This window comes from Vanellus vanellus (genome assembly GCF_965231255.1).
Source record: "Vanellus vanellus genome assembly, chromosome: 14".
NCBI lineage: Eukaryota > Metazoa > Chordata > Aves > Charadriiformes > Charadriidae > Vanellus > Vanellus vanellus.
Window position 1 is genome coordinate 3,365,180 of NC_138919.1, and position 12,799 is coordinate 3,377,978.

The 12,799-nt window shown below is 50.9% G+C and overlaps 1 protein-coding gene across 1 annotated transcript in view; it reads right to left on the reverse strand.

Annotated features, from left to right (window-relative positions):
- The window catches only part of AXIN1 (axin 1), a gene marked incomplete at its 5' end in the record, with an annotated part of 82,561 nt that overhangs the window by 5,945 nt on the left and 63,817 nt on the right, over nt 1–12,799 (reverse strand). Inside the window, 4 exons of the mRNA XM_082490720.1 lie at nt 483–728; nt 1,900–2,076; nt 4,439–4,992; nt 10,287–10,424. Of these exons, the coding sequence (XP_082346846.1) occupies nt 483–728; nt 1,900–2,076; nt 4,439–4,992; nt 10,287–10,424 (1,115 nt within the window). The remainder of the gene's footprint in view (nt 1–482; nt 729–1,899; nt 2,077–4,438; nt 4,993–10,286; nt 10,425–12,799) is intronic.

Below are 12,799 nucleotides of genomic sequence, written 5' to 3' on the forward strand. Positions count from 1 at the left end.
TGCTGGAAGCTTGCAGGGCATGTAGATAAAGAGCAAATACATACCTTCTTCTGCACTTAATTTTCCTGCATCCTACTGAATTCTGTACCAACCTTTGAAATTCTCATGTGAGTCCAAATGAGCCGAGGGTCAGTGAGTACCGAGGAAGAGAGCTCTCCCATACCATGCCCCTTCTAGACAGGCTCGACCTGCCCAGCTCCTCCTCAAGCTCTCAGCAGCCCCTTCCCCATCCTCCCAAGAGCATTTCCAGCCTCTCCATCCACAAACCACAAGCCCAAGCCCTCAAGGTGGCTTCTGGCATTTGCACCACCATGTTAGAGGGACTGGGACAGATTTCTTTGACCTCTCTGCATATGCCTCCACCTAGCTGGTGCTGGGAGCTGGAGACCAGAGCAGAGGGCAGCAGACATCTCCCTCAGCCATCCACCTTCAGAGCAGTTCCCCCCTTCCCTCTCACGCACAATCAGATCCTATCACCATACCTTTGTTTAACGGGGAGTTTTCCAGCCCGTTTTTCCTCCTCCTCCAACCTCCTGCGAGCTTCTTCCAGCTGGGTGAGAGGGTTGGGGGCTGGATTGGGCGGCATGGTAGGATCTTGGATGAAGGGGTGAGAAGGCTGGACGACGTTTCGGAGCTGGGCACTGACCCATGGATGCACTGCAACAGGTCGCTCAATGGAGAGGGGTCGGACCATATCATGGGACAGCTGCTTCTTAGCACCTGAAGAACTACACATAAACACAAAAGTTTTACACAGACTGCCGAGACACTTTGGACAGGCACACAGACACTCCTAGATGACCTACTGCTTCTACAGTGGGACACCAGCACCACTGGGAAGCTCCTCACAGCACGGCTTCCAAGGGACAGGGCAGCACCATCCACCTCTAGAGAAGATTTCAGAACAGCAAGTCCTGAGACATCAGGGTGAGCAACCCCACCCTGACACAAACTCCACAGAGCTGTTTAAGGGCACTCATCAAGTCCACAATACATCAAAATAAAACCAGCAAAAGGCAGCTCCACCTTCCCCCAGAAGATGCCCTCCCATGTGCTGCCGATGTTCCCAGGCTGGGAGCCTCTCCATGACCACTGGTTGGCATCTCCAGGGAAAGGGATGTTGCAGGGATGTGCTTGTCCTTCCCCAGCTCCGGCAGCAGAACCTGCTGCCTGACTTCATGGCACTGCAGTGCAACCCACCCCGGCCTCTACCATCAAGCAAGAGAAGAAACCACCAGCAGTTCCACCACTCAGCCACTAGCACAGCTGCGTCACAGGGGATGAGACCTCAGATCCCTCTTGCTGACACCCGGCAAGCACTGCTTTTTGCCAGAGACTGCTCAGACTGTGATTAAGGATCTGTGCTTGCAGGAGATCTGCTTGACTCGAGAGATTCCTGAGACAGTCACATCCTTGGCTCCTCTCTAGGCAGGCAAGGCCATCCCGGAGGATGCTCCCAGCAAGCCAAAAATGCTGGGCAACGCTGAGCTGTGCTGAGCTGTTTACTCAGGATCAATGGTGCCAGTGCAACAGGTCAAACGTTTCTATCAGCACCTTGCAGTAGTGACAGGTGTTTACATGCAGCAAATGCTTAAAGGAAAAATACTGCCTACTGTGCGCTGCTTTATCCACCTTGGAACCACAGCAGCAATTTGTGAAATTCCCCTGGGGCTGCAACCTCCCCGCCATGGCCACAAGTCATCCTTCAGAAGAAAACTGCCCTTATAGCCTCCAGGCAATCCTCAGTCTCCAAAGGGTCTAAACCCTTCTGCCTGGTGGATTCTTGTCCTCCCAAGATCTCCAGGAACAAGGCTGACTGCCGGACAGCCTAGACACACATGCCTTGTGCAGGGGATGCGGTACAACAGCGTGAAGACCCCTCGCTCTGCCAGCCCTTACCCATGGTTTGTTTTCTTATGCCTGCTGATCTCCTTCTCTCCTTCTATGATCCACTGAAGGATCTTCTGGTTTCTCTCCACGTCTTCAGGAGATCCTGGCATCTCATAGCTGGCACCATCACTTTTCCCTGAATCGGTCTTCTTAACATTTCTTTTTGAGAGCAGACTTGCTTTCCCACTGCAAGAACAAAGCTTGAGACATTAGCGCTTTGCCTAAGCCAAACCACCGCAGACTGTGGCAGAGGATGGACATGTCTATCTCCAGACATATTCAGCCCCGCCGGGGTCTGGTGCTGCCTTCCACAAGCCCCTGACTCTACCACAGCTCAAACCAGCCATGCCGCAGTTGAGCAAGACTGGCCAGGCCTAGGCACAGCAGGCTCCTCCATCCAGCCACCTGCGAGGAAAGGGAGCTTCTTTTCTGGCCAAATGAGCCACGACAACATGGCAAAAAAAGCCCACCAGATCTCCTGCCACATGAAGGGTTGTGTGGCTCTTTGCTCAGAGCAGGAGGTTCATCCTGGTGCTGCAATCCGTTGGCTGCCTCTCCACGCCGGACCACTGCTGAAAACCTGAGCCCTTCCCATCACCCCCCACATTCACTGATACCCCAAACTCCTGATTTGTCATGCTCAGCATTTGCTTCTCACCCCAGTTTGAACCAAGGCTTCACATCACAGTGGAAGATCACATCCTAAGGAGGGGGACTGCCTTCTGCAGGCTCTTGTGCCCTGGGAAGCGCAAATACCTCAAACACCGTAGCCAGATGGACGGCAGGCAGTAGCCAACACTGGATACGCTTATGGCTGCAGCAAAGGCTCCTTGCCCACGTCCGTGCCTCTGTGCCCAGCTAGGCAGCCCCATGCTCACGACACCATGCAGAATTCACCCGAGCTGGTCTGTCACCGCCACAGCCTGTAATTTCATGTGACCCGCACCATCCTAATCACCCAGCTGCTTTACTCTATAGGACCTCCCTACTTCTGCTTCTGCACCCTCACTAACACACATAGGAAAAATAACACCGCAAAGGAGTAACAGGCCCCCCAGTCAGCTTTGCTGATTTTTGGGGGAAAAAGCCTGGAGAGGGGTTGGTGAAGATCTAACAAAGGCAGGGCAAAACTGACAATTCATTTTCAGCTTCTCCCCACACGATGGCTAGCCCGTATCAAATCAAATTCTCCAGCACCAGGTTCAGTGCAAACACACCAAAAAGCCATTTTCTGCAGGATGTAATCACACAGCAAACACAGACGTGGGGGGCTGGGGGGACAGCAGTCCACCTGGGTTCAACAAGGAGCCAGACGAGCCACTGCGAGAGGCTGCTGGGGCTGCCGAACAAGACCATTCGGATGCAAACTCTTGTCTTGTGAAGCTCCTAACCCAGGGATTGTCAGGAACTGGGAGTTTTTGCCAGAGGAAGGACAGCTCTGAATGTACCCTCTTAAATTCCCCTTCCATATGCTCTGTAGTCGGTGCTAGAGAGAAGTCCTGTGTCTAGATGGGGATTTGGGTTCACCCAGCATGGCCGTGCTCATGCTCTGTTGAAGCAACAACCCTTTCCCTACAGAAACAGGGCAGATTTAAGTGCTTCTCCCTCCCTGGAGAGCAGTTTCCTTTGGCTGCCTCTGCGCTCCGTCTCCCTCCTCCCACCCCAGAAAGTTCGTCCTGCCCGCTGCAGACCCAGCCGCCTGCCTTCACTAAATATCCCACCCCTGATACGCTGCAAAGCATCACCCCAAAGCCACAGCCTTAGGGAGCCAGTTGCGCTCAGGGTGAGCACAGCTCTTCCCTGCGGCTGCTCTGTCACCATTTATTACCCCAGGCAGCTCCGAGCAGCGCTCTCACCTTCGCAGTCATCCAGCAACAGGACTAGCAAAACCCGCCGCAGTGGAGAAGGAGCTTCGCCCTCTCCCCTCAGCAGGGAGGGGATGGAGGAATTCAAATGGCCAAGGGAAGACGGATGAAAGCCAATAAGGCTTTCTCGCGCAGAGGCCCCGGAAACCGTCCCCTTTGGACAGGATGCCACAGCAGCACCGCAGAGTCCATCACTTTGTTAGGAAGAGAAAGGAGCCCTTCTGGTGAATGGGTTAGGCCTTGCAATAAGGAGGGCTTTTTTGTCCTCTCCACCTTAGGAGAGCAGCTTCTGTTACCCAGACCCTGAGGCACAGCCCTACACTTAGCAACGTCCTGACGCATGGGGAAAGTAGATCAGTATCTGCAATTTCTAAGCACCTCCACTGCTTTAAGGAGCAGAAAAACTACTTACCAAGGCCATTAAAAATCCTGGTTAGATGGTGTCTTTCAGCACCAGATGAAAAGATCTGGTGAAAAGGGGTCTAATAAGGGTTATGGGGGACACACCCATTTCTGAAGAGGAAGAGCAGTGGGAGACTTTTAAACCACGTCCCAGCACAGGCTTTTAAGAGACAACGTTGTTCAACTACCCTGTTTCACCGGCATGCTACAACCCATTTATGAAAGAGCTTCCTAGAGAAGCCATGGCTTTGTGACTCTCCTTGGGTGTTGCCTTGACTCACCTGTAGCCTAAAGAGTCCATGGGGACAGGGGCCATGCCCAAGTTTTCAGTGTAGTTTCGTGACTTTGTTGCATAGTTATGTGAATCTACATTCCAAGCAAAGCTGTTCTGCACTCGTTGCGTGGCCTCGGCCTCGATCTGCTCTTTTGGTTTCATCACGCTGTGGTGATGGATGTGGTGGTAGACGTGTTTATGGTGGTATAAGTTAGCTGCATCCAGTTTCATTCCTGATTTTGTTGCGTGCTTGCCATGCCCTGGAGGAATTGTTCCTAGTGTCCCTGACAGTTTTCCTAAGTGGCCGCTTTCTGGGGACCGTGGCTTAGGAGAGTGGCGGCCAGGTCCTGGAGACTGGCAGCCTGGTGTTTTCATCACACGCTGGACATGTTCATCAAGGATGCTTTCTGGGTTCTCTTCATGGGCATCTCTCATCTGCATTCCAGCGCAGCCCATCTCAGAGTATCGAGGAGCAAAGTGATGAAAGGCTTGGGCGGAAGGCAGCTTGTGGCTAATGCCTGAGGGACCAGAAGAGATATCTGCATCCTCACCTTCTTCTTCCTGCAAGAAACACAAGGTCAATCAGAGAATGACAACAGGGTGGTAGAATGGCTCTCTAGTCCCACCCCCTGCTCACAGCAGGACTTCTGCCAGCTCTTGAAGGGGTCAGGCCTGGCTTAGTCCAGCCAGATCTTGCAAACCTTCGAGACGGAGATCTACCACCCCTCTGGAGACCTGTCCCAGACTGCACCACCCTCCTGCAGAAAATTTCCTAATGCTCTACCCAAGCCTGGGCAGTCTGGCTGCCACTGAGCAGAGCTGCTCGGGTCCCTGTACCTGTTTTTTGGGCCACCATTAGCAAGGGTCTCCACACATTACCCAAAGAGACCAAGGCAACCTCTGACAGGTGGCCCACACATCACAACCAGGGTTTACAGATGCAGCTTTCTGATGGGTGTAACAATTCAACTGGACATAGGAGTGGGCAGAACCTTACTAAAAAGTCCCTTGAAGGTGGTCCTGTAACAACCAGCAGCAGAAACACAACTTACCACGCTGTCCCCACGACTTCCTACAAGCCTTCAGTAAGGCATGGCTTCAAAGCCCATCAGACAAAGCCCAACATTACAGGACATGTGGCAAAACAGTTCTCAAGTCAGGTGAGACCAGGGTGGTTTCTCACCCGAATGACTATTTCACAAGGCAAAGCTGACAGACAGCTTGTAAGAGGAAGGAGCAACTGAAGGTCGACAGCAGCATGAATAGTTTTGAAAATCAAACACTGATTTCTCCCGGGCACACTAAGGCTGGAGTGAAACACTTCACGCTGATAAAGAAACGGGTTGGAACTAACTGCTTGTTCTTGTAGTTCACAACGGTCTAGGACACGCTGTTAGCGACTCTTAAGTCCTTGCCAGGAAGAATAAAACTCCTCCGTGCTGACAGCCACAGTTTTGATGCTGACAAACTACTTTACGCTCCAACATAAACTCAGATATTTATGAAGTTTCTTTATTGGAAGTTATGACTCCTATTTTTTTTAATTACATAAGGAGGATTCCAGCGAGTCCTTTAATCCCACTCTCTTTTCCTCCTTTGGCACAGTAAAGAAATCAGTTGCAGCAGAGGTATCTCTGCCCTGCCAGATAAATAAATGCCTCTGCTAGAAAACACTGACTCCCATCAGCTTTGCCTGTCAGATGTCATCATCCATCACTTGCTAACCAGCTTCAAAGTCTCAGCTGCCAACCGCAAAGCAAGAAAACAAATAACAGACTTCCTCACAGTGTCACACCTTGGGGTTCAAACCTGAACCAGGGACAACGCCAGGCTCTGAAAGCACCAAAGGCACGGGTGCTGCAAGCCCGGGGGTGCGACACGATGCCCACGTCTGGAGGGGATGCACCACTTTCTAACAAATCGCTTTGAAGAACTTCAGAGGCACCTTTCATCTACAGCCACAGCACTGCAGCCTGCCAACCGCCGTCCCTGGGCACCTAGCTCAGGAACAAGAGAAGATGAAGCATGTGCTGACTAAATCCCGACCACCAGGGTAAGCATTCATTAGCAGTTTATGATAACCCAATGATGTGCTCAGCACTTGGGAGGCTTTTAGGGCTGGTACGTACTCTTAGGTTCAAACATCATCTAATATGCATGGCAAGATCCAACCCTGGCGCAGATCCCTGACACGTGGCAGTGTGTCCTTTCTGGTCAGAGCCCAGAGCTCCATCAGGTCTGTCGCACCGGAGCAGGGTGGCATGAGAGTAACAAGCTGGGGTTGTCCAGCCAAATGGGTGCCTGGGATTTGGGAAATCCTCTGGCTGCCTGGAGCCCCATTTTGCCAATAACTGGGACCTGGTATGTTGCTCTGCTCTGAGACTGAGATCAGGTTGGGTGAAGGGAAAGAGATGCATTGGCGCGCTCTCATTTTGCCTTCGCTCAGCTCATCTGTGTCACTAGGCAGGAGATCTGGACCCAAGGCAGGTCCTCAGGCAGAAGCAAGTGCTTGCTGGGGTTGGTGGTGTGCAGGCAGCCCCTGGGGCAGCTGGCTTCCCACCCTCTAGCACCGGTCTCAGCCTTGCAGGGAGTAGAAAAGACCCCATAGTGAGAAAACAGCAGCTAAGGAAGGAATTGGGGTGCCTATCCCAAGCTGTCCTCTCTCCTTGCGCAGGGCAGAGGCCAAAGGTTTGGGTCAAGGCTGCAGATACCAATTCTGCTAAATCTTTTTTTTTTCTGCAGTGAAAAAAAACAACACATGGCACAAGGTCGGGGGGGCCCAAGCTGGGATTGTAACGCAGGACTTTGGATATGGCAGAGGTGCTCCTTGTCTGAGTTACCTGACCCGGCAGTGAAGCAGCAGCCTTCCCTTCTACCCAAACCTGCCCGCACCTCTCTGCCCACCCAGCGCCCTCGCCCTGCTCGCGGCTGGCACAGGCAGGAGAAAGGGAAGACAAAGACAACAAGACGACCAAGGAGGCACAGGCAAGAGGCAACCACTGCTGTACTGGGGAGCAGCCTCCTCCACAGACCCAGCTTTCCTGGACACAGGGGTGGCGTGGGCTCCGGTGCCGTGTTTTGGCGTCTCGCTGCGGTGAGCTGGGTGGCGTGGGCAGCCTTTTGCCAGGCGGGGAAGTCCCGGGTGCCATAACCACTAGATGGTGCTTTGTTGACATAATATTGTCAGAAACCTCTTCTGTGAGCTCCCCAAAGGCAGCGGCAGTTAGAGAGACGCAGGCTTCAACTTTGCTGACTGTCTGCTGAGCTATTTTCGCTCTGCAGCAAGGTCGGGGGTGCCATTCCCTTTGAATTAGGAGGCTGAAATCTGCACTGATGAACTATGGGCAAGTGACACCTTGCTGCAAACCTCCTCCCCTGTCTTCTCCCAGTGCCACCCATCAGTCTGCTACCGGTCAGTAGGGCACGGTAGCTCGCCTGACCACGAATGCATTTTCGATCATCATGCAAATGATTTCCCTCTCTAGTTAGGCAATGTTTTATATTCAAATAGTGAGAATCTCAGCGCTGGCTTTGCTTCTCCTGGCTTATTTTCAATTTGCTCAGTTCAGACAAAGACAGAGTGATCAGTATGATACGATACTGCAGCTCCCATGCACGGACATGAGGCTGAAGTGGCTCAAAAAGTAATAAGGGAATGTGCACGACCTCTAGTCCTCTCCCACGTTGCTCAGAATAATCAATGAATTCAAAGGTTTTTTTCAAAACCCAGAAATCTTACAGTCTTTTCAGTAGAAGATGTTTGGCTCTAAATCAGATGCCTCTTCTTGATGTTACTGCATGATGTGGCTTTGAAAGGGAACCTGCAGACAGCTCAGTATGGGGGAGAAAAATCCTTTTTTCCTAGCTTTTGCAAAACATTTCCAGCTTCTCTGCTAAGCTGATAACTGCCTAGTGTGACTAACGCTCATGGTTTTCCCTCTGCTGCTGTTCAGTGAGCCGTGCAGACCCGGTAAGAGGTGACCCTGTAGTCCTGGTGTTCAGGTCATAATAAAAAACCCCTGTGATCTATCAGGATTCAAGCTCTCCTCTTGCTGATACCAGCAGCTCCTGCACCTTAAGTGCTGACCTAAAAAAAAGCTACAATTGCTTACTCTGAGTTTTTCCCTGAATGGCTAATGCCAGATGCCAGCCAGTCAATGAAATACATTCTGGAGACAGCAAAGAGGTTTAATATATAGCATTAGTGGGAGTCCTGGGCTTAAAAATAGATTAAGTCACAGAAAAATGTGTTTAAACAGACTTAAATTTATTCTCTGGCACACAGGTATTTGCTGATTTTATGGTATTGCTACTGGCAGCTTCTTCAAGGAGGCAGAGGGCTGGGATAATGTAGTCTGGTACAGGTGGGGGCTGCAACGGAGCCACGGGAGGAGGAGGAAGTGCTCTGGGTCTGTGCTAGCAGAAAATGCTGCTGGTTACCTCGGCTTTGTCTAGAGAGCAATAGGTACCGTAGAAGAAAATGGACCAATTCTAGAAGAACAGGAATCTAATTACAAAATAGCTCCTCGCTGGACTTTTCTGACTGGATGCTGGATGCAGATGTGCAGGGAGTTTGCTGCACAATGCTTGGAGCTGGAGGGAAGCTTACAGATCCCTCTGCCTTCCTTGCTCCTCCGCATTTGAAATACAGGTGTGATTTAAAGCGAATACTACATCTTTTTTTCTGTTTAAAAATGAACGTTGAAAAATATTGGTGAATATTTAAAAATACCCTAATGGGGCTGAAGGGTATGCCCTGGGGCCCCAGAGACTCAGCTTCTCTGAAAGCACAGAACTAGCCACGACAGGCACCATCACCTCCGCTTTAAGGGAGAGCTGCGGGTTACTAAGCACAGAGCCTTCGCCTCAGGGCCACGTCAGCTATTAACTGCAGAGACGCCCAATTTCTTCACAGAGGGCTGTAGTTATACAGACATTTGTGACGTTCAGTAATACTGTGATGTCCTCCGAAAGCTCCCTTGTATCCCCAGCACAAGATGTACAGGTACCCGTGAAATGCAGTATGTCAGAAAAAAAGATATGGTGTGAATACTGTTGAACAGCGTATTATGCAGGTAATACTAGATGACCAATACCTCATTCTCTCCCTTTTGGAGCTTGTTGTGGAGCTAAAGGACTTGCACACTTCCCTTGGTTCATCTACCAAGTCCTCGAGCTCTGAAGGGCCCCAGCGGTACCAGGGCTGACAGCACGCAGTGCCACGGGCTGGGTGTTCCCAGCCACCCATGTGGAGTTACTGTGTTTCTCCACAAAGGAGAGGATGTTTGGATGCTACACCTGATCAGTTCCAAATTTTCTAGGGCTGTGCTAAGCACTCATGGGCTTGGTTTTGGTAGCAACAGCCTGATAGCACACACAAACACCTCCAAGTATAATACCACCTGCCACCTGGTTACATTTGTGGGGGAAATAGGGATCACACAAAACTCCACAGGGGAAGGTGAAGCCCTGTTACATAGTCCCCATCCTTGCACAGAAGGGACTGCTAAGAAAGTCTGTGCTGGACAGGAGAGCGAGGGTGCCAAAGAAGATGATGGAGAGCACCCACAGCCCCTATCTGGTGACAGAATCGGGCCCTGCTGTGCCATAGCTGGTATCTTACAGCAGGGAGGGAGTGCTGGAGCTCACAGAGCCCTGCACGGATCAGGAAACACCACCATGGAAGCTCCTGGGGCAATGTGAGCCTCCAGAAGCACCCGTGCAAGTGATGATGGTGGCTGCTGGAGCAGGGAAGTGGTCACCCAAGGTGCTTCCACAGCAGCTGAAAGCTCCCTGTGATGTACAGTACACAGACAGACTCCCAGGCTGGCAGAGGAGGCAAGGAGGTTACTAACCGCTCGGACGCGTTTAAGGCGCTCCTCTAATTTCTCCTCTGCTTCACGTTCCTTTTGTACTTCCTCCAAACGATTGATCAGTTCTGCAGCAAACTTCTCTGGTTCAACGTGGATATCCTTTGGCATTCGGTATGTACGCTGGAGGAAAAACACACCAGGGGTTAGCAAAAAATGCATGAAAAAACACATGTTTATTTTGGAGGCTTCGATAACTGGCAATGCCAGTTGTTCTGGTGGGGAGTTGAAGGAGGACAGGCTGGCAGACACAGAGGTGCAGCCTAGCACCGGCGGGCTGGAAGCTGAGATGCCACCATGAGCTCCCCGGCTGGCACCAGCTCTGCACAGCGCCCCACGTAACGAAAAGGTTTTCTGGAGCCATAATTCAGAAAACTCTTTCAGCACCAAACTCCGTTTCGGAATGGATACGCATGCTTTCCTCCCAATGTACACACGATCAACAGGAATATCGTGGTCTGAAAGGGTGGGAAAATGCGGTACAGACAAACCTCTCAAAAACTGTGTTTACAGTAGCAATGTTTTCACTTTGATAGAAAGGAGGACTCTTACGCGCACTTATTCAGCTTACCCCAGATGGATCAGTGTATGCCGGCCAGTCTCTGCAAATCCAGCCCGTAGCCGCAGAAAGGAGAGGAACTCCTGTCACCTCCAAGACATCTTACTTCCCTCCATCTTCTGCTACAGCCCACCCCAGCCACAAATGGCCATGGTTCCCACAAAGCATCCTCTCTTACTAGAGGATCCTACAGGATTGCATCTCAGCTCTTCAAAGCCATGCAACGATCCCCTGCTTGCTTTATCAATACAGCAACCTTCCAAGCGCAGAGATACCACTTTGCTGTTTGCTCTGGGTGAAAAAATGAGTATTTATGGGAGTTCAAGGGCATTCTTGGTTCCTTATGCCGAGTTACCTTGTCCCTAAATTCCCGAGCTCTCGGATAAGAAGTCTGTGTAGTGAAGTATGAAGCTGAGCGCCGCTGTATTTCCCCCCTTACTTGCATCCCTTCTGCATCATTTTGTTAAAATAGAAAAAAATAAAATGACACAGCAGAGATAAAAATTTAATTTGGAGGAAAAATATATGGGAAATTCAACAATATAAAAACCTGCATTCAAATATTTCAATACCAACATGAGAGAAATATACATTCTATAGGACCAGAGATAAAATTAAATGTGAGGACATGAGATAATTCATAGTGAAAGAACAAATGCAGCACCAAAAGCAGACATCGAGCTTGAAATCTTTAAACAAGGATGAGAGACCACCTGAATTTATCTTGTACTAGCCAAAAGATCAATGCAGAAGACTAAAATAATGCTTTACCTCAAAAACTGACAAAAGCATGCAAATCATATTGGTTTTCTGTTTGCCAGCTGCCAAGTCGAAGGCAGGGGAATAAAAACAGAGGCAGTAAGTATCCTACTGATGGCACCGAGAAGCTGAAGACATCTTTTATGACACCCAAGTTGGGTTGCAGAGGTTTCAGTTAAAGCACTGCTTGTTTTGTTCCCAGAGAGCAAGACCCAGCCAACCCTGCCAGCAAATCTCCATTTCAGTGCTCACTGCTGTCACTTTCTCTTCCATGTTGGATGGTGTGGGGCTGCAGCATCCCCGGGCACGTCTGCGGACACAATGCGGCTCTGCAGGCAAAAGGACTGCCTGCTCTACCACTTGCTTTCCGTGACAAGCAGAGGGACCGATAGCTCCACCTGAAGCAGTCCCAGGCAGGACTGACCCATCCGAGCTGCGAACAGCCCCAACCATCCCCTGCATCCAGGGATGCAGCCGCTGGAGAGGGCATAACACGTGTGAGCTGCCAGGTGGCTCCCAGCCTGGGATGACAAAGACTGTGCTGCCACCAGGACCTCCAGCCCTGCAAATCAATGGCCTGTATTTAAAAGAAACACTGCATAAGAAGATTTTCATCAACAAAAATGACATTTAGTCTTGAAATACTGGCACACGGGCCAAAGTGGCATGCCTCGTCCCAGCACCTGGGCCATGTGTAGTCCAGAAATGGCCCCCAGATGTGCTCCATCATGGGAGAAGATGTGGAAGAGCTGCTCCCTGCTCCGTTACTCCCTGGGGAGCTTCCAGGATCCAAGTGATGTTTCCCCACTGCCCCCAGGTATGCTGGTGGAGCACTTCTGTCTAAGGGACTCTTCTTTCGTCAGAAAGCCCAAACCCATGACCGCCACCATCCACCTCATGAGGCAGCACCAGTGATTCCCAAGGAAGGAAACCTCTCTCTCGCCTGACAAGTCGCAACCTGTTGGGTGATGTGTTCACTCCCTCCTGCCACCTCAGACATGCCAACTCTCCCTGTGGTTGTTTGTAAGACAGCAGCACCAAGCCCTGCTCCGTTAGAAACTTAATGAGCCTAATGAGAGGCAACTTGGCGCTCAGCAGTTACAGTCTCGGGTCTCCCCGTTGCAGCTACTGCAGCAGCTTCCATAGAAAAGCAGAACCGGGAAAGAATTTCCCTTTGTTT